General features: G+C 40.7%; 1 protein-coding gene across 2 annotated transcripts in view; it reads right to left on the reverse strand.

The window, feature by feature from the left end:
• LOC126354093 (transcriptional regulator ATRX-like) overlaps positions 1 to 21,412 on the reverse strand; it is a 479,559-nt gene that overhangs the window by 234,041 nt on the left and 224,106 nt on the right. For both annotated transcript variants that reach the window (XM_050003480.1, XM_050003481.1), the window contains one exon: positions 15,823 to 15,990. In XM_050003480.1, the coding sequence (XP_049859437.1) occupies positions 15,823 to 15,990 (168 nt within the window). The remainder of the gene's footprint in view (positions 1 to 15,822; positions 15,991 to 21,412) is intronic.

Consider the following 21,412-nt stretch of genomic DNA (forward strand, 5'->3'; position numbering starts at 1 on the left):
TTCCTTAGTAAAACCTTTACATAGTGAACCTAAATCCTCTGTAACCTGCCCAAGTTCAGCACTAGGTTTGAAAAAACTTGTGACCTGGTAATCCAACCCTAATTCATCCTGCAGAAGTTGGCCCACACCCCTAGCATGTGAACTACCTAGCAACAAGACTTTCTTTCTCTTTGCAGACTTCCCTACATTCTTAATCAATTTGCTGCTGAAAGCTTGTTGAGCCCTGTGTACATCTACTTCTGTGAGAGGCTCATCAGTTTCTGACTGAGGCAACAGGTCAAACCTATTTTGTACATTAATAACAAAGCGGTCAGAAGAATTTCTTGGCCTGTTCCTCATGCCTGTTGCCACTTCCCACCCCTGTTTACCCTTCTCCCCCCTTAACCTGCCCAGTTCTCGCCTAGCCTCATCTAACTCAGCCTGAAGGGCAGCAATTTTCCCCTCCTGTTCCACAATCTTCCTATCTCTACTGCATAGCCTACAGAACCACTGATGAGTCTCGCTCATTTTCCCAATTCCCACGCCACTACAGTCGCCCCAATGAAAAAAGTTACTACATCCATCACACCAGACCCCGGAGCTAACGATCCTACGGCACGTCAGGCACTTTACACTCATGGTACAAATCTATTTTAGTGACAGAAAGACAATTAAGTTACCGGAAAACAATGAAAATACGTGTACGAAAAATTAGGCCTACTCGCGACTATGTAAACAGTGGTTCAGAAGTTTTTTACTGGAAATTACTTAAGAGATGACGATACTCTACAGATATAAAGGGGCAGCAAACGTATTTAGCACACTAAACTATCAGTAAATGCACTTAAGATTGCGGTATGAAGTTTAATCTGAAAACTCAAAAGTTCGGCCTGGCCGCGATATGTAAACAAAATGAACTTTACGTGATTACTGTGAAAATACGCGAGTAAGACAAAAACCTTTAATGGTATGCTTGCAGAGCACTATAATTAACGTAATAAATTAGTTTAAAGTGTTAAAAAACAGTTTATTACTACTTAAATTACTTATCTTGTACAAGAGCTGTGACTCAGACGTCCGTGTAGCAGGCGCAGGGCTACCAACTCAAACTCAAGCAGGGTCAAGTTGTCTATAGTGGAACGACATCTCTGAAAGCCACACTGAGAGGGGCTAAGGAGCTGCCTGGTCTCGAGCAGCCAAACCAGGCGTCGGTTGACCATGCGTTCCAATGTCTTCCCAACACAGCTCGTCAAAGCAATACTGCGATAACTACTGGGATGCGTTCGGTCCTTCCCTGGTTTGAGAAGGGGAATCAAAATCGCCTCCCTCCACGAGTCAGGGCAAGTGCCGGATAACCATATCGTATTAAAACAGTTCAGGAGAACTTCCTTGGATGGCAACAACAAGTGTTGCAGCATGCTGTACCAGATTTGATCATGACCAGGCGCAGTATCATGAGCCACAGACAGCGCCGAATCCAGTTCCCACATTGTGAAGGGGCAGTTATAGGGTTCAGAATTTAGAGACTGGAAGTCCAAGTGACCCCTCTCGATGGCAGTGCGGTAGTGGCAGAAATCTGGATCACAGTTAATAGTGGCGGTAGAGTCCGCAAAATGCATGGCCAGTGTCTGGGCAATGTCTCTCGGCACCCTGAGGAGACATCCCTGATGCAGCAATTCCGTGACAGGTAGTTGGCTGAGTTTCCTGGAAATCCTCCTGATGGCTTCCCATACTTTCGTAGAACTAATGGAGTGAGAGATGGAGTTCAAGAAAGATTGCCATGACCGTCGTTTGCTCTCTTTAATCACTCGCCGCGCTTTGGCCCTTGCCACCCGAAAGGCCGCAAGATTGTCAGCTGAGGGACGGCACTTGAAGCCTGCACGGCGGGCTCGGATGGCTGAGCGGCACAGTGGTCCACCAAGGGACAGGACGCCTCTTGGGATGACCGGATGACCGTGGGATTGACAATTCAGCAGCATGGGAGATCATGGCTGTAACATGGTCTACCCATTCGTGGACGCTGGCACGGTGTTCCAAAACAGCCAGTTGGCTGAAAAATGTCCAGTCAGCTCTGCAGAGGTGCCACCGGGGCGGCACTGGTAATGCCACAGCCTCATCCAGGAGGCGAATCCAAAGGGGGAAGTGGTCACTAGAATGGAGGTCAGCAGCAGCCTCCCACAGAGCAGAATCCGCGAGTGCTGGAGAGCAAAAGGCAAGGTCAATAGCCGATGACGACCCGGAAGCAGTACAGAAATGAGTGGGAGCACCAGAGTTGAGGATGCACAGTTCTTCAGACATCATGAGGCTTTCGAAAATGCGTCTCCTGGGGCAAGTAGTCGGAGAGCCCCATAAGACATTATGAGCATTGAAGTCCCCCAGAAGAAGAAATGGGCGGGGGAGTTGGCTAATAATGTCTGTGAGAGCCTCAGAGTCCATTGCATCCTGAGGCGGTAAATAAACTGACCAGACTGTGAGCCTCCGACCCACAAGAATGTCAACTGCAACTGCTTGCAAGTCGGTGACGAGAGGGAGCTCAGATGAGGGGTGCATGTCACGGACAAAAACCGCACCTACTCCAGTCGAGTCACAAGCATCACCTATGCAATGAGAGATGGTCACCTGTGAAACCAGTCATGTGATCTACACACTAAGCTACAACCATTGTGTTCTGCATGGGCATGACAACCAACAAGCTGTCCATCCGCATGAATGACTACCAACAAAACTGTGGTCATTGCATTGCTGAGTACACTGCCAACACAAAATTCATTTCCTTGACTGTTTGACAGCCTGTGCCATATGGATTCTTCGTGGCATCTGGATTCTTCCTACCAACACCAACTTTTCTGAATTGCACAGGTGAGAACACTCCCTGTGACATATCCTATGTTCCTGTAATCCTCCTGGCCTCATCTGTTGTGGTCCCTGTCCTTCACTGACCTGTCCCCTCTCCTGTTCCCACTCCAGTAACATACAGCCTTCTATTCCATCTATGTGCCCACAGTCTTTTTAATTCTCTGCTTTTCAGAAACAGTAATCATGAGTGTGTGTGTGTGTGTGTGTGTGTGTGTGTGTGTGTGTGTGTGTGTAAAATTGAAAAGAAGGCCTTTTAGCCAAAAGTTTACTTGCTTAGCACTCCTTTTATTGTGCCTTTCTGTGACTCAAGATCTCCACTGTATGGTGAGTACCAATCTATCCTTTTCGAAACATTGTCACTGAACCTTAGCTTTATATGTTTTGAATGTCCAACTGATCGCTATCCTGCCCTACATTTAAGAGAGTAATTACAAATTGGAAATAGTTGCAAAAGGTTTAATATAAAATTGATATTAAATCACAATTCAAAATATTTGGTTGGACTGTCACAATTACTGGAAGGCAAATTACGTAATATCTAAGAAAGATCACCAAGTAAGTATGGTAATAGTTGTGTGTGTTTCTCTCAAATTCTTAATGAAATGGATTCATAAAACAAAATCAATTACAGAAAGGAAATCTAAATAAAAAATGGTCATAAACACTTCCACAAAATTCCATTTATGTCATCAAGTGTTTGAAATCCCCATGTCTACTACTTCAGTCAGATGTCTTAGACGTTCTGGAGAGATTGAAACATTCCTTCTTTACTGTTGCAACAATGCAATGATGTAATTCCTCTCCAGCCACTGGTACTTGTGCACAGGCTTCACCTTGCAGCTCAGTCCAGAGAAGAAAGCCTAATGGTGACAAAGTGAACATGCAGGCCCAATGATAATGCCATTACATCTTACCCACGGATCAAAGTCGGATGAGGATTTTCCTAGCCACAAAGGAGTAATAAGTTGAGCATTCACTGGACTGGTACCACATATATGAAATAATGAATAAATGAGATGTATAGATGTATGTGATACTATACATTTCAAGTGCTACTTTCTTTAAGGCAGCCAGTACTGCTTTGGTAAGAAATTGTGTGATCTGTTATCCATTAACATTTCATCCAAGTGAAGACTAATTACAATGTCTTCAATAACCCCGCACTGAATGTTCACACTCCACTACTGCCCAAATTCAACCTGCATGGATTCTCAGAAATGTAATAACACATATTTCTAAATATCAGCCTTCCATGATTTGTAAATGTAGTTTCACTGGCAAAGAGCAGCCTACGAGCAAAGCAGCCTGCTTATAATGCAACAAAATATACAGACAGTCTGTGCATGCCAAATATGAACATAAGTGAATGACACTAGACTCATTTATTCTAGAGGCACTCGCAATTCTTCTAGAGTTAATACGTGAATTAAGTGCAACAGCTGCAAAATATCTATAAGAGCTATCAAAAAGTTTACATTTGAGTGCATTGCTGCAGCATATAGACAATGTAGCATGACTGTGATGTAGGTATACAAGCACAAAATATAGGCATTCATGTCTTTCTGATATGGGTGTGGTAAATGCAGAAATGTGAATTATGGTGACATTATTACCAAATGTATCAAAGCAGGTCCAATGTGTTATTATTATTTTCTTGGCTAGCAAAGGATAAACACTGAGAGACAAGAATTACAATGGGACAGTATGTCCATTAAAAACCACCATTGTGGAATGATGCACCAAATTCTGTGCTGGTTACGATTCGTCACAAGATGTCAGTTGATCCGGGTGGCCAGCCTCATCCGTTACACCAACTCAAGTACGAGACACTTGAGCAGCCGTCCCGTAAGTCCTGATCTCTCCCCATGTGATTATCATGCCTTCAGCCCCTTATAAAATGCCTTGAAAGATCAATGATTTCTGTTACATAAGGATGTGCAGCAGATAGTTATGGACTTTTTCACACAGCAGGAGACTGTGTTTTACCAAATGGGTATATTCAGCCTAGTGCATTGCTGAGACGAATGCTCACAGTGATTTTGCCTGACTGGCATACAGATTCTGGAATGTACAGCCTTCCAACAAAAACTTTTTGGTCATCAGTTATATTTAATTTGTCCATTTACTGGAGTGTCAAGATTTGTTAGACAGCATCTGGAAGGATACCTTCATTCGTGCAATTTAATTCTTCTCTTCGCATTCCTTCCATATTATCCATAAAGATGAAAGCAGAATATCTAAATTATCTTGGTTTGTGAAACATTCCTCAACCTCAAGTTAGCAGCAGTTGATACACATGAACTATATAGACAATAAATAGCTACATTTCCTCTACGCCCCTTTTATATTCTTATCACTATGACAGAACACTATTTCCTACTTATCAGATATTATGTATTTACTTGTTTGTGTATGAAATCATAGAACAGCAAGAAACAATGGAAAATCATCGATGGAATAACAACAATATCGTATGAACCCAAGACTCAGAAAATAGGTTGGAGCAGAAGTTGCTGGGCATGGAACACATTGCACTGGCCATTGCCTGGCTGAATAAAGTGTTACATCATCCCATGTGCCCAGACACATCAGAATGGTTACGGCAAGTGACCTATTGTCAGTTGCAGCACCCAGCTACCTTCAGGAAGACACCTATACCTTATCAAATATGATCACAAAGAGAGGCTTCGGTGTGACACAATAACATCACGTCTTTCACAACTGTCCCACAGCCGTACCAGCCCATTCTGTTTTGGCAGACTAGGCAGTAAGTAACACCCAGTCTGTGTTTGTCTGCACTGTCACAATAATGCTGCCACCACTGAACTACAAACAAAGGAGCTCTGTCTGTCTGTCCAGTCCGTGCAGCTGACATTGCTCCAGCTGCCATCACCAAAGTCCAGCCAGCAGTTTGGAGTCACAGTCTGGGCAGCACCATGATCTTCCACAAAGCAACCAACATCAAAACATTGAAAGCTGGCTAAAGCCCAAAATAAGCTCAGCCAAAATTTTTTGCGTAGAGCCTAACAGTGTTCTGAAAGGATAGGCTAAACATGGTTGATCATGGCGTTTCTAGCTGTTAGTAGTAGTTTATCTTGTTGTGAAATTGAAGTACATAGTTCCTGTGAGTTAGTATGGGCAGAGGTCATTCTTGGCAACTGGAATTAAATAATAACTGGATCCTTTTACCGACCTCCCAATTCAGATGATACAATTGTTGAAAGGTTCAAAGAAAACTTGAGTTTGATTTCAAACATGTACCAGACTCATACGATCATAGTTGGAGGTGACTTTAACTTACCATCAATATGCTGGTGAAAATACATGTTTAATTCCGGAGGTATGCATAAAACATCATCCAAAATTGTGCTAAACGCATTTTCTGAAAATTATTTTGAGCAGTTAGTTCATGAGCCCACACGAAAACACACTTGACCTCTTAGCAACAAATAATCCAGGAGTTGATAACAAGCATCAAAACGGATACAGGGATTAGTGAACACAGGGTTGTCATAACAATATTGTATATTGTAACCCCTAAATCCTCCAAAAATAAATGAAAAGTATTCCTATTCAAAAAAGCAGATAAAAATTCACTTGATGCCTTTCTGAGGGACAATCTCCACTCCTTCCAAAGTAACAATACAAATGTAGACCTGATGTGGCTTGAATTTAAAGAAACAACGAAACAAACATGCCAAATGTAAACAGATGCACAATCCTCAAGATTGGCTATCTTTTACAGAAGCTCGAAATTTAGTGTGGACTTCAATGTAAGATTCTTATAATAGTTTTCAAAATGAAACTTTCTCTCTAAATCTGCAACAAAATCCAAAGAAATTCTGGTCATATGTAAAGCATGCTAGTGGCAAGACACAACTGATGCCTTCTCTGCACGGCAGCAACGGAGATACTATTGAAGACAGAGCTGCCAAAGCAGAGTTACTAAACACAGCTTCCGAAATGCCTTCACAAAAGAAGACGATGTAAATATTCCAGAATTCCAATCAAGAACAGCTGTCAACACGAGTAATGCAGAAGTAAATATCCTCGGAGTAGTGAAGCAACTTAAATCACTTAATAAAAGCAAGTCGTATGGTCCAGACTGTATATCAATTAGGTTCCTTTCAGAGTATGCTCTATATTTATCAATCACATACAACCACTTGCTCAATGAAAGATTCGTATCCAAAGACTGGACACTTGCACAGGTCAGACCAATATTCAAGAAAGGTAGTAGGAGTAATCCACTATATTACAGGCCCATATCATTAACAACAGTATGCAGCAGGATTTTGAAACATATATTGTGTTCGAACATTATGAAAAACTTCGAACAAAATGGTCTATTGATGTACAGTTAACATAGATTTAGGAAACATCGTTCTTGTGAAACACAACCACCTTTAACTCACATGAAGCATTGACTGCTATTAACGAGGGATTTCAGATGCATTTCTGGATTTCTGGAAGACTTTTGACACTGTACCACACAAGTGGCTTGTAGTGAAATTGCGTGCTTATGGAATATCGTCTCAGTTATGTGAATGAATTCGTGATTTCCTGCCAGAGAGGTCACAGTTCATAGTAGTTGATGAAAAGTTATCAAGTGTTCCCCCATGTAGTGTTACAGGCCCTTTGCTGTTTCTTACTTATATAAAGAATTTGGAAGACAATCTGAGCAGATGTCTTAAGTTGTTTACCAACTAATAAAGTTATCAGAAGATCAAAACAAATTGCAAAACGATTTAGAAAAGATACATTACGTGATCAAAAGTATCCGAACACCTGGCTGAAAATAACTTACAAGATTGTGGCACCCTACATCAGAATGCTGGAATTCAATATTGTGTTGGCCCACCCTTTGGCCTGGATGACAGCTTCCATTCTCGCAGGCATATGTTCACTCAGGTGCTGGAAGGTTTTTTGGGGAATGGCAGCCCATTCTTCGTGGAGTGCTGCACTGAGGAGAGGTATCGAGGTCGGTCAGTGAGGCCTGGCATGAAGTCGGCATTCCCAAACATCCCAAAGCTCTTCTATAGGATTCAGGTCAGGACTCTGTGTAGGTCAGTCCATGACGGGGATGTTATTGTCATGCAACCACTCCGCCACAGGCCGTGAAATGAATAGGCGCTTGATTGTGTTGAAAGATGCAATTACCATTCCTGAATTGCTCTTCAACAGCAAGAAGCCAGGTGCTTAAAACTTCAATGTAGACCTGTGCTGTGACAGTGCCACACAAAACAACAAGGTGTGTAAGTCCCCTCCACAAAAAACATGACCACACCATAACACCATTGCTCTCAAATTTTACTGTTGGCACTACACATGCTGACAGATGACACTCAATGGGCATTCGCCATACCCACATCCTGCCATCAGATTGCCACATTGCATACCACGATTCGTCACTACACACAATATTTTTTCACTATTCAATCGTCCAATGTTTACGGTCCTTACACCAAATGAGCTGTCGTTTGGCATTTACTGGCATGATGTGTGGCTAATGAACAGCCGCTCAACCATGAAATCCGAGTTTTCTCCAGCCTAACGGTCATAGAACCTGCAGCACATCCTGATGCAGTTTGGAATTCCTGTGCAATGGTCTGGATAGATGTCTACCTATTACACATTACAATCCTCTTCAACTGTAGGTGGTCTCTGTTAGTCAACAGACTAGTTTGGCTTGTAGGCTTTTGTGCTGTACGTGTCCATTCAGATTTCCACTTCACTATCACATTGGAAACAGTGGACATAGGGATGCTTAAGCGTGTGTAAATCTCGCATACAGACATGTAACACCCAATCACCTGACCACGTCCCAAATCCGTTCTGTGGAGTACCCCAATCTGCGTTCTCACGATCTCTAAGAAGTACTGAGCTCCTTGATATCGAGAACCTGGCAGCACAATGAACCTAATATGAAAAAGTGTGTTTTTGGGGGGTGTCTGGATGTTTTTGATCACATAGTGCATCTGTATGGAGCAAAAATTGGCAATTGACCCTAAATAACAAATAGTGTGAAGTCATCCACATGAGTTGTAAAAGGAATCCGTTAAACTTTGGTTACACAATAAATCAGTCAAATCTAAACACCATAAATTCAACTAAATACCTAGCAATTACAATTATGAACATTAAATTGGAAGGAACAGATAGAAAATGTTGTGGGGAAGGCAGGACACTTAGAAAATGTATTAGACCTTCTAAAGAGACTGCCTGCACTATGCTTAACCGTCCTCTTTTAGAATACTGCTGCTTGGTGTGGGATCCTTACCAGATAGGATAGATAGAGTACATTAAAAACGTTCAAAGAAGGGCAGCATGTTTTGTATTATCACGAAATAGGAGAGAGAGTGTCACTGAAGTGATACACGATTTGGGGCGATCATAATTAAAACAAAGACTTTTTTGTTGTAGCGCAATCTTCTCAAGCAATTCCAGTCACCAACTTTCTCCTCCGAATATGAAAATATTTTGTTGACACCAACCAACATAGGAAGAAATGATCACCATGATAAAACACGGGAAACAGAGCTCGTTGGAAAGATATAGGTGTTCGTTCTTTCTGCGCACTGTATGAGATTGGAATAATAGAGAATTGTGAAGGTGATTCGATGAATCCTCTGCCAGGCACTTAAATGTAATTTGCTAAGTATCCATGTAGATGTAGATGTAGATGTAGATGTAGATGTAAACTCACTGCCTGCTCTGCACCACAGCTGAACCACTTGTGGTGTCCACACCATCACCGAGACAGCTCGCTGTGTCAACTCTCTGCAGGGTACAGAGCTTGCCTGTCTACATCACTGGCCATGACTATGCCTGCTGCTCAGTGTGGAATATTACATGAAGAAAAAAATGCATTTCAATAACTGTACTAGCTGGATGGAACAATAAAGACTTGTTCATGTTTAAGGAGGAATCAACATAGATGACTGAATGAAAGAGGGCTATGTATATGTTTACCACTGGTCTGTCTACCACTTTCCCACACATCAAACCTGTCTCCCAAACGATCGACAGAGCTTACCATGCCCAAGAGAAAACTCAAACTCATCCTGATAAACCATTATTGCTAAGGTTTAATGTCGGTTTGTCCACAGCTTTCCTTGACCTGTTACAGTTTGGTATCCTCGAATTGCGCCATAGGGTGGTGGGGTTTCAGGTTCCGCCGGATAGGTCAGGAGTCCACTACACGCAGCAGGCGGCTACACAGGTAGCAGGGGTTGTGTGACGTGGACTGGGTTGTTTTTTTAGGTTAGATGGCCTTGGGCAAGTACAGAAAGGGCAACAACCTCAAAGTGTGCAGGGCAAAGTCAGGACATGCGGGGACCAAGCAGCAATCGGTATTGTAATTGTAAACTGTCAAAGCTGCATTGGTAAAGTACCGGAACTTCAAGCGCTGATAGAAAGCACCGAAGCTGAAATCATTATAGGTACGAAAATAGATAAATTCCGCCAAAATTTTTACAAAGGCACAGACGGTGTTTAGAAAGGATAGATTGCATGTAACCGGTGGTGGCGTGTTTGTCGCTGTTAGTAGTGTTTATACTGTAGTGAAGTAGAAGTGGATAGTTCCTGTGAATTGTTATGGGTGGAGGTTACACTCAACTATCGAGCTACGTTAATAACTGGCTCCTTTTACCGACCTCCCGACTCAGCGGCATTAGTGGCAGAACAACTGAGAGAAAGTCTGGAATACATTTCACACAAATTTTCTCAGCATGTCTCGAGCAGTCTTAGGTGGAGATTTCAATTTACCAGATATAGACTGGGACAGTCAGATGTTTAGGACGGGTGGTAGGGACACAGCATCGAGTACATTATATTGAGTGCACTATCCGAAAATTACCTCGAGCAATTAAACTGAGAATCGACTCATGGAGATAACATCTTGGACCTACTGATAACAAACAGATCCAAACGTTCCGACTCTGTGAGCGCAGAACAGGGAATCAGCGATCATAAGGCCGTTGCAGCATCCCTGAATATGGAAGTAAATAGGAATATAAAAAAAGGGAGGAAGATTTATCTGTTTAGCAAGAGTAATAGAAGGCAGATTTCAGAATACCTAACAGATCAAAATGAACATTTCTGTTCCAACACTGACAATGCTGAGTGTTTATGGAAAAAGTTCAAGGCAATCGTAAAATGCGTTTTAGACAGGTACGTGCTGAGCAAACTGTGAGGGATGTGAAAAACCCACCGTGGTTCAACAACAAAGTTAGGAAACTACTGCAAAAGCAACAGGAACAGGAAAGGGAGGTAATGACAGTGGCACGTAAAGTGCCCTCCGCCACACACCATTGGGTGGCTTGCGGAGTATAAATGTAGATGTAGATGTAAAACATTAAGTGGCTCGAAACAGCATATCCAAACATTCCGGGATGATGATCGCATTGAAACAGAGGATGACATGCGTAAAGCTGAAATACTAAACACCTTTTCCCAAAGCTGTTTCATAGAGGAAGACTGCACTGCAGTTCCTTCTCTAAATCCTCGCACAAACGAAAAAATGGCTGACATCGAAATAAGTGTCCAAGGAGTAGAAATGCAACTGGAATCACTCAACAGAGGAAAGTCCACTGGATCTGACGGGATACCAATTCCATTCTACACAGAGTACGCGAAAGAACTTACCCCCCTTCTTAACAGCCGTGTACCACAAGTCTCCAGAGGAACGGAAGATTCCAAATGATTGGAAAAGAGCACAGGTAGTCGCAGTCTTCAAGAAGGGTCGTCGAGCAGATGCGCAAAACTATAGACCTATATCTCTGACGTCTATCTGTTGTAGAATTTCAGAACATGTTTTTTGCTCGTGTATCATGTCATTTCCGGAAACCTAGAATCTACTCTGTAGGAATCAACATGGATTCCAGAAACAGCGATCATGTGACACCCAATTCGCTTTATTTCTTCATGAGACCCAGAAAATATAAGATACAAACTCCCAGATTGATGCTATTTTCCTTGACTTCCGGAAGGCGTTTGATACAGTTCCGCACTGTCACCTGATAAACAAAGTAAGAGCCAACGGAATATCAGACCAGCTGTGTGGCTGGATTGAAGAGTTTTTAGCAAACAGAACACAGCATGTTGTTCTCAATGGAGAGCCGTCTACAGATGTTAAAGTAACCTCTGGCGTGCCACAGGGGAGTGTTATGGGACCATTGCTTTTCACAATATATATAAATGACCTAGATGATGGTTTCAGAAGTTCCATGCGGCTTTTTGCAGATGATGCTGTAGTATACAGAGAAGTTGCAGCATTAGAAAATTGTAGCGAAAACCAAGGAGATCTGCAGCGAATGAGCGCTTGGTGCAGGGAGTGGCAACTGACCTGTAACATAAACAAATGTAATGTATTGCGATTACATAGAAAGAAGGATCCTTAGAAAATGTAGTCCATCAACAAAGGAGGTGGCTTACTAAACACTCGTTCGACCTATACTTGAGTATTGCTCATCAGTGTGGAATCCGTACCAGATCGGGTTGACGAGGAGAAAGAGAAGATCCAAAGAAGAGGTGCACATTTCGTCATAGGGTTATTTGGTGAGCGTGATAGCATTACGGAGATGTTTAGCAAACTCAAGTGGCAGGCTCTGTAAGACAGGCGCTCTGCATCGCGGTGTAGCTTGCTGTCCAGGTTTCGAGAGGGTGCGTTTCTGGATTAGGTATCGAATATATTGCTCCCCCTATTTATACCTCCCGAGGAGATCACGAATGTAAAATTAGATACATTTGAGTGCGCACGGAGGCATTCCAGAAGTCGTTCTTCCCGCGAATCATACGCGACTGAAACAGGAAATGGAGGCAATGACAGTGGCACGTAAAGTGCCCTCCGCCACACGCCGTTGGGTGGCTTGGGAAGTATAAATGTAGATGTAGATGTTGGGGTGGTGGTGTCATTCTGCAGGCTACTGTTATAAATATTACATAAAGGATAGACTGTTTCACACTATATAGAGGAGACGTTGTGTTGCAGACAGTCACAACAAAAAGGATGCTACACATTTTACCTTTCTGCCAAAAGGTCTTCTGAAGTGTAAAACACACACACACACACACACACACACACACACACACACACACACACACACACACACACACAACCACCGTCTCTAACTGCAGCAAGCCAGAAATGGTAACGTGGTGGTGGTGTGTGTGTGTGTGTGTGTGTGTGTGTGTGTGTGTGTGTGTGTGTGTGAGAGAGAGAGAGAGAGAGAGAGAGAGAGAGAGAGAGAAGCCTTTTTGTCCACAAACTAAAATGTTAAGCAGTAATCTCTGTCTCCATATTACCCTGTCTACCACATTTAAGCTCTCAGTTTTTCAAATCTCATCTGATGCAGTCACCAACGATCAGTCTTTCCTTCTTATCCTGTACAGTAAGTCTCCCCTGACCCGTGGTTCTGGGTTACTTTCCCAAAATCTACCCCTTTTACTACACCTCTCCACTTCTTTTCCTTCACTTCTCTTCCTTCCCTTTCAACCCTTCTGCCTGAAGAAAGAGCCACTGGCTCTGAAAGTTTGTCAATTACAACCGCCTTTTGTGTGTTTTCTGCTGCCACTTAGGGAGTAGGTTTTTTATCTAACCAATTAGATATATTTGTCAATAGCAGATTGTTTTCATTGTTAAACAAACATCCTTTATACGATACCTTGAATGTAAAGACTGCTTCATCCACAATGCTTTCCCCACAATGTAAATCAGATCACAGGCATGACTTAGCTTGTAATCAATACAAAAGACCCATATCATAACAAAAATTTAAACTATGTTTTTCATTATTATTATTATCATCATCATTATTATTTTATTTTTACTGTCATGTTCTCATTCTACTGAAATACCATTTCACAACACAAAAATTTCAGTAATAATGTTTTCAGTTTCTAACACTTCAGAAAGTCATCAGTTATAAAGTAGCAATGCACTACATTATTTTAAGTCTGATCATATTATTATTTCTTGCAGTAAATGAGTACACGCATCACTGTAAGTATAAAGTACACACTACAAATAATGCTACCTTCCAATCATGGAAACATGGTTAAGGCTTCAAATGTAGGGAATTTATTAAACAAACCGTTGGTTACTCTATACTGTTAACTTACTGTGAACAGTTCACTGTGCTGTCTCCTAGAATTTTATCCACAGCTACAGAATTGTTGCACAAGCTCTTTTGTTCCTCACATGGCTACTAGAAAATATTATTACAACAGCAAGTAAGGCACCTTTCTTATCTGCCTGAAACATGCCTCTTATCTTCCACGTGCCAGTGCGTTTTCTGATGCAGCAGACAATTCAAGTTCAAGAACTATTCCCACTCTCTCCTTCCATGTACTAAACAACAGAGTAATATTTTATGCTTGTGATCTGATAGACCTGCTTGATTCTTTACAACCGGTACACAGTTAACGATTTTGTAGTATTGTCACCAATCCACAGCTATGCTGAAAATCATCAGGAAAATATTCTTATGTTGACAGAGAGGATTTAGTAATAGAACCAACTATACTGCGACAGACTGTGCACACAAAGAATCTCTTTTTTTAGCAGCAGCAACAGCATCAGTAACACAGGGTGTTTGTAAATATTGGTGTTTTAACACTTTATAATATTTATTACATTAAACTTCCAATTATAAATGATATGTCAAATGAAAGAGCAACTCAAACAGTTGTGTTTGGCACCAGTCCGCCACAGTCCGCTACACTGCAGTAGTAGCAAAGATGGTGACTAGTGAACAAAAAGCGTTTTGTGTTTTGCAGTTTGCGAAGACGGAATCTGTAGTAACTGTGCAACATGCATTCCGGCTGAAGTTCGGTTGTGATCCTCGATACGATGATAACATTCGTAGATGGTAGCATCAATTTGAAGATACCGGCTGCCTTTGTAAAGGGAAGAGCAGGGGATGACCAAGAGTTAGTGAAGAGACTGTTGAGCAAGTGAGAGAGTCGTCTACTCATAGCCCAAAGAAATCAGTCTGGAAGGCTAGTTGTGAATTACAAGTTTCCGTGTCGACTATTTGAAAGTTTTAAGAAAATGCTTATCACTATGTTCTTACCATTTACAGTTATTACAGGATCTAAAGTCGGCAGACCATGGATTATGTGCCAACTTCAGGAACAAAATGTTGCTTCATGAAGATGAAGATTTTCTGGATCATGTTGTCCTCCGTGATGAATTGACGCTTCACTGTAGTGGACATGTTACTACTCACAATGTGCGCATCTGAGGCTCTGAAAATCCTCATGAGGTGGTACAAATGCAACGAGATTCCCCTAAAGTTACTGTTTTTTGTGCTGTATCCCAGTGCAAAGTTTATGGGCCTTTCTTTTCTGGTGAACCTACTGTAACTGGCACTTCTTACATTGATACACTGGAGCAATGGCTCTCCCCTCAGTTGGAAGATGAGCCAGAGAACTGCATTTTCCAGCATGATGGTGTGCCACCTCACTGGCATAGCAAAGTACGCAACTGGTTGAACTTCACTGTACCCAAGAGCTGGATAGGCCACAAGGGGTCCAATGACATGGCTTGCTTTGCATGGCCTCCGTGTTCACCCGTCCTAATACCATGCGATTTTTTCCTTTGGGGCTTCATCAAGGATAATGTGTATGTGTCTCCACTACCTCCTGAATTAAGAAACCAGATTGAAGCAGCTGTTGCTACAATCACTGAAGACACACTTATCAATGTTTGGGATGAACTCAGCTATAGACTTGATGTTTGCCATGTGACAAATGGTGCTCACATTGAACATTTATAAGGTTCTTGGTAAAACTGTTTGAGTTGTTCTTCCATTGGACATATCATTTATAACCATAAGTTTAATATTATAAAGTGTTAAAATCCCGATATTCATTTATAAACACCCTGTAGTAATAGTATTAGTAGAAGTACAGTATAGTATCAGCATCAACATAATCAGGAATGACACTATTAACTAAAGAAGCGAAACGGGGAAAGAAACTCACAGTTCAATGCTTGAAGGGGAGCTGCTACTACTGTCTATGTCACTGGATTCTGACTTGTGTTTGCGTTTCCTTTTAGTACCAAACAGAGCTTCCAAATCGCTGCTCTCACTGCCCGATTTGATATCTGAACAAGAATCTGAGTCCACAATACGCTTTCGTTTCTTCTTCCTGTAATATGATACAAAACAAATAAATGTTCTAATTAAACTAAAATGCAGTTTCATGTTTTTCATTGAAAATTCTGTAGTATGTTTCATATAAAAAATATCAATATCATACAATGATCAAATACTTCAAATATTTCTAACCACAAAAAAGTGTGAAAACTTGAAGAAAATATCTCTCTCTCTCTCTCTCTCTCACACACACACACACACACACACACACACACACACACACGAGAGAGAGAGAGAGAGAGAGAGAGAGAGAGAGAGAGAGAGAGAGAGAGAGAGCACTGTTCTCATTGCACAACTTCCAATATTTTAATACAAATATTTCAGATAATCTGGATGAAAGTTCTCATTAACACAGTTTTTGTTTCATTTTATTCCTGTGTGTGACATCCTGCCTGAGAAAAAAAGTTGAGCAACTAATGTCATAGTCAGTTGTCAATGTAACTTTGTGCAGACATATACCATTGGCAGGTATGTAAATCACTACAGTTGCAGATGTGTGTGACGGATAGGACAGCTACCAAAATACATTCGTGATGTTCATGTTTAGTGTTGTTCTCAGGACTAGTTCATTATATAAGAGGCATGGACTGTGTTAGATGATGAAAGATCACTCTGAAGGACACAGAGGTGCTGCATACTCATGTGAGGTAGCTTTATCAGCACCCAAGTTTAGAAGATGCCTCCTTGTGGGTCTCCATTTGACTGGCTGTTTCAATCGTGCAATGTCCAGAGTTGTGGGGCATTCTGATTGGACAGCGGCCCAATGTTTGACTGTATAGGAACTTGAGGATGGGTGAACACACTGTCTAGGTTACAGCTGACCATGTCTGACCACCACAGGGAAGGATCACAGTATTCTGCACCAAGCACATCATAACCCTTTCACATCTGCAGCTGTCATCTGGGAACAAGCAATGAACTCCCTGCAACATTCTGTTCTGTCTTGACCATTGGTCAGAGACTAACAACAGCTGGTGTACAGAATTACCATCCCTTGCATAGGTTGCTGTTAACACAACACAAACTGCTGTATTTGGAGTGGTGCTGTAACTGGAAAGCCCAAATTGTTGATGAATGGCATCACAGCGTTCAGCAGCTGATCACAGTTCTGCATTACTCAAAATGACCACGGTCGGCAGGTACACTGGTGATCTGGTGACATGTCCCATTCTTTTGATGTTATGGAGAGGCACAGTGGTGTTACTTGCTGGTGTCATGGTGTGGGGAGGCATTAGGTATGAGTTCAGATCAGATAGGGTGGTTATTGAGGAAAATCTGGTGGCAAAATGGTATATCATTGACATACTATTTCCCCATGTGGTATCTCTAAAGCACCAGTATCGTGGCACCATTTTTCAACAGGGCAATGCTCAATAACAAATATGGTGTTTGTCTATGAACTGACTGCATGATGTTGAGGTACTTCCGTGGCCAGCATGATAGCCAAATCTGTCCCTGCTAGAACTTGTACGAGACCAGTTCGACATCAACTAGGTGCTAGTGCCACAATATCAATGACCAGTAACAACAGTTGTGGGTGAACTGCTTCAGAAGAGGATACAATAGCTTTATGACACCTTTCCCAATCGAATACGGATGATTCAGGTCACAAGGGGGTACAATATTACACTAATAAGTAGAATCATACTGTCAATTTCGTTCTAAATTTGAAAAGAAAAAAAATTAATTGCTGAAATACCACCACACACTCACTCAACATGAAGTTTAATCTCATCTTCCCCTTCACGGTGCTTAACTTTTTTTTGTCAGTCAGTGTAGTTCCTGAGTTTCATAAATTATCTGAAAAGAGTCATTTTAAGAGATTTTAAAATTAATTATATATTTAAGTTCAAATGTAACTGATATTAAAATGTATTAATAACAACTACTGTTTATACAAAAAGGTACCTCGGTGGATAATTTATGTGATCACAACAGCTTCAAGCAACTAGGCACGAGACATTGCCAAAAATATGCCATGCATATGTCAATAGAAACTGACCTGAGCTTAGTACATTCTACTGCCTTGCTTTTGACACAGAATAGTTAACACATTCCAAGAAAGTTCTTATGCAAAGTTTTTATATGGCACATGGGGAAAATGGGTATCTACTAAGATCCGCCAAGCCAGGTAACAGCATTTATGAAATTTACAGTTAGTTATCTACAGAATGTGTTGCTATTCCTCTCATTTGACTTTTCTGCTTTGCCTCTTTTTGTCAGCATCTTGTGTTGACTCGGATAATTTTATCAGTGAAAGAGATTCATGGAAGAAGTATAACAGGCAGAGTTGTCTTTCAAAACAATAAGAACACACTGAGAGTTAAATACTAAGGTTGGTGAAATTTGCAACACCAAGGGTACATACAACTGAAATGTACTTTACAGCACAGATTAGGATTACAAAATTTCTTAACTTTGAATAGTTAGTATAACGCAAAGCTCCATCATGTAGTGAAATCAGAGACTTTGAAAGTTATAGTATCAAATATGGCCTAGATATGCTCCGAAATCAGAGCCTTTGAAAGTTATAGTATCAAATATGGCCTAGATATGCCCCTGGAGGACAAGGGGATGAGCACTGACTTGCCAAAATAAGGCATGCTGAGTTGCATGAAAAAGAGGGAGTGCTTAGGGGCTCAAAACTTTCCTGATCCAGTATTTAATGCTCAGAATGCTTTGAATTGCTGTTATATCACATAAAGCCCCAAATATCACATTTGGGATTTGCACGCTGTGCTGCTCAACAGTGCATGCTGCCAGATCGTCAATTCCGCAACATGTTACATATATGTGGCCACTGTAAGGAAAATATCATTGTTTCAACTCAGTAAATGAGAACTGAGCTGAAGTCATTAGTGTAAGTGATTTTTATATAAAAATATATATTTGTTACATATACTGAGAGATATTAATTTCAAGTACTGGTAACATATTGGGTGAGAGGTATGGATGCTCAAGTGAAGACAGAGACTTGAAATATGTCCAGAGCTGAATGCAGCAGTTGTACAAAGATAAGAGGAAATGAAAATAAGTTAAAAGTTAATAGTATTCCATTAAGGAAAGACACCTAAAAATTGTTCCCCTTGGACTATCACTGTATGACAGGCTGAAAAAGTACTCATCTGAAAAGACCACAGTTTGCTACTAAGCACATTAGCAATGACATTCACATATTCATCAATGATTGCAATGGACATGGTTTATAGAATCTGATGCAGCGGGATGCACGATTCCAGTGCAAGCAGTAGTGGACAGCATTGAACCACTGATACAGTGTTGTATGATTGAACTAACACTGTGGACGAAACATGCAGTCAGTTAAGGTAATGAAAATAAATTGCTATAATCCCACACTATGATCACATTGTGTTTTTTTTCTACCCACTTGCCACTACTAAAGCCCTCCTATCCACTGGTTCCCCAAAGCTTCCACTCTTGCAGCAGCATGCCTTATGCAAGCTGCAATGTTAAAGCTTGGCAAACCAATGGGATGAGACCTACCACTTTGCTCTGTTCAATCTGTCACATGCTGATTCATAGTCTTCACATAAATGATGCACAGCGGTACTTCCTTTCACATTACTAATATGTTTTATGCTTTTTCACTGATTGAGCTAAGTGTAATGTTGATATAAAAGAGGATTGCTCGCACTAAATATTCACTATATCACTGTACTTTTAATCACTTATTATTGTTATGTGTTCTACACGTAAATTGAGTTTGGATTCATTTGCACCAATCTATCTAGGTGTCACAACTTTTGTAGGCATTTGTGTCTTAACAAAAAGACTTCTTATTAGAGAAAGAGAGAGAAAGTAAATAAAAAGTTCAAAATCTGTTATTTTCTACTTTTATGCCTTTTGTATACATCAGATTTTCTAAGATTTTTTAAATATCAGCAATAGATGAACAGAAATTAATCTCTCTATTCTCTAATCAGTAAGGTTGAGTTTAAATTTTTGAGTATTTTAGTGCCCACAACAGTATGTCGTCATCAGGTCAATATGCATGAGAAAAATTTCTTAGCCTGCTGCACTCATGGCACTGACACCAATAAACTTTTTTTTTTTTTTTGACAACACAATAGGTTAAATCAAGTGTCAATTTTCACTGCAGAAGAGTTTTGTATGCCCAGCTATTAAAAAGTACTTGTGTGTTTTCATTCAAATGGATAAAATGGAATAACCTGTTACCATGACATTCTGAAATGAAAATTCAACCAAAGTTGGCACAAATTACAAATACCATGAGTAAGATGGGGAAGGCTTATTTCATTATCAATAAATGGGAAATGGATAGTTGAATTTGAACATGATGTGGATGAAGATGATGCAAGAAGGTCAACGTGTCTGAAAACTCAACACTGCTCTCACAAATGAAAATACCACAAAAGTGCACAATATCATAATGGACTATGTGGTGACTAAGGATGAATAAAATACTTGACACCACATACACATCACGAAAGAGTAGGGTGCTCGTTACATAGGGAACTTATTATGAGCAAGATTTGGGTTAAATTTATCGAATGCTTACCACAGAGCAAATATCTTGGCAAATCATTATTTCATTTCAACAACAGAACATATGACCATGTCCACCCACAGTTAAATAGATGCTAATCATGAAATCAGTTGAATTCTTAGAATCCTAACATCGCTAAGTCAATTCACTCTATCAAAAGGATTATGGTTCATGTTTTCTGGGATACGAAAGGGATTTTCCACATTGATTACCTTGGAAAGAGCAAAACAATAACTAACAAATGCAGTCCATGTCATTCAATGCAATTCATCAGTTGATAGGAGTGCTTTGGTCATGGAAAGACCATTGTGCAGATTGTTGTAACATCCACCTTATTCAGCTTATTGGCACTCTCTGACTTTCAACTAAGCTTACATCCAAAGAAACACGACTGTAATGAAGTCCTGTGAAAAAGTTAGGGCGACCATACTATTCATACAGTCCTAGCTAATTCACTGCGAGCTGACTGACGGGAGTGGCATAAATTACAGAACCCTTTACGATCACTCCCATCAGCCACCCGAGTGTCAGCCTGCAGTGTGTTAGTAGTAGGTGGATATTATACTGTTTTTCCAGAACTACAGTTTAGGGAATTAATCAGAAATTTTCACCTTGCTTTTATGTGTCAATAAGACTGTACAAATACAAAATATATTCTAAGATTTCATAAAGTTACATACATAGAGGCAAAATACACATTCATTACAGAAAATCAACTGGAGAGATTATTGCAAATAAGCATCACCCTGAATGAATTTCCCATTAGAGCACATGTAATACAGCTATTAGCAGCTACGAGAAATAAATTGCCACAGACTGGAAAAATATCAATATTAAAATTATTAAGAATAAATGAAAGTTAAAATGAAGATGTATTATGTAGAGG

The sequence above is a fragment of the Schistocerca gregaria genome, chromosome 3 (genome assembly GCF_023897955.1).
Source record: "Schistocerca gregaria isolate iqSchGreg1 chromosome 3, iqSchGreg1.2, whole genome shotgun sequence".
Lineage (NCBI taxonomy): Eukaryota > Metazoa > Arthropoda > Insecta > Orthoptera > Acrididae > Schistocerca > Schistocerca gregaria.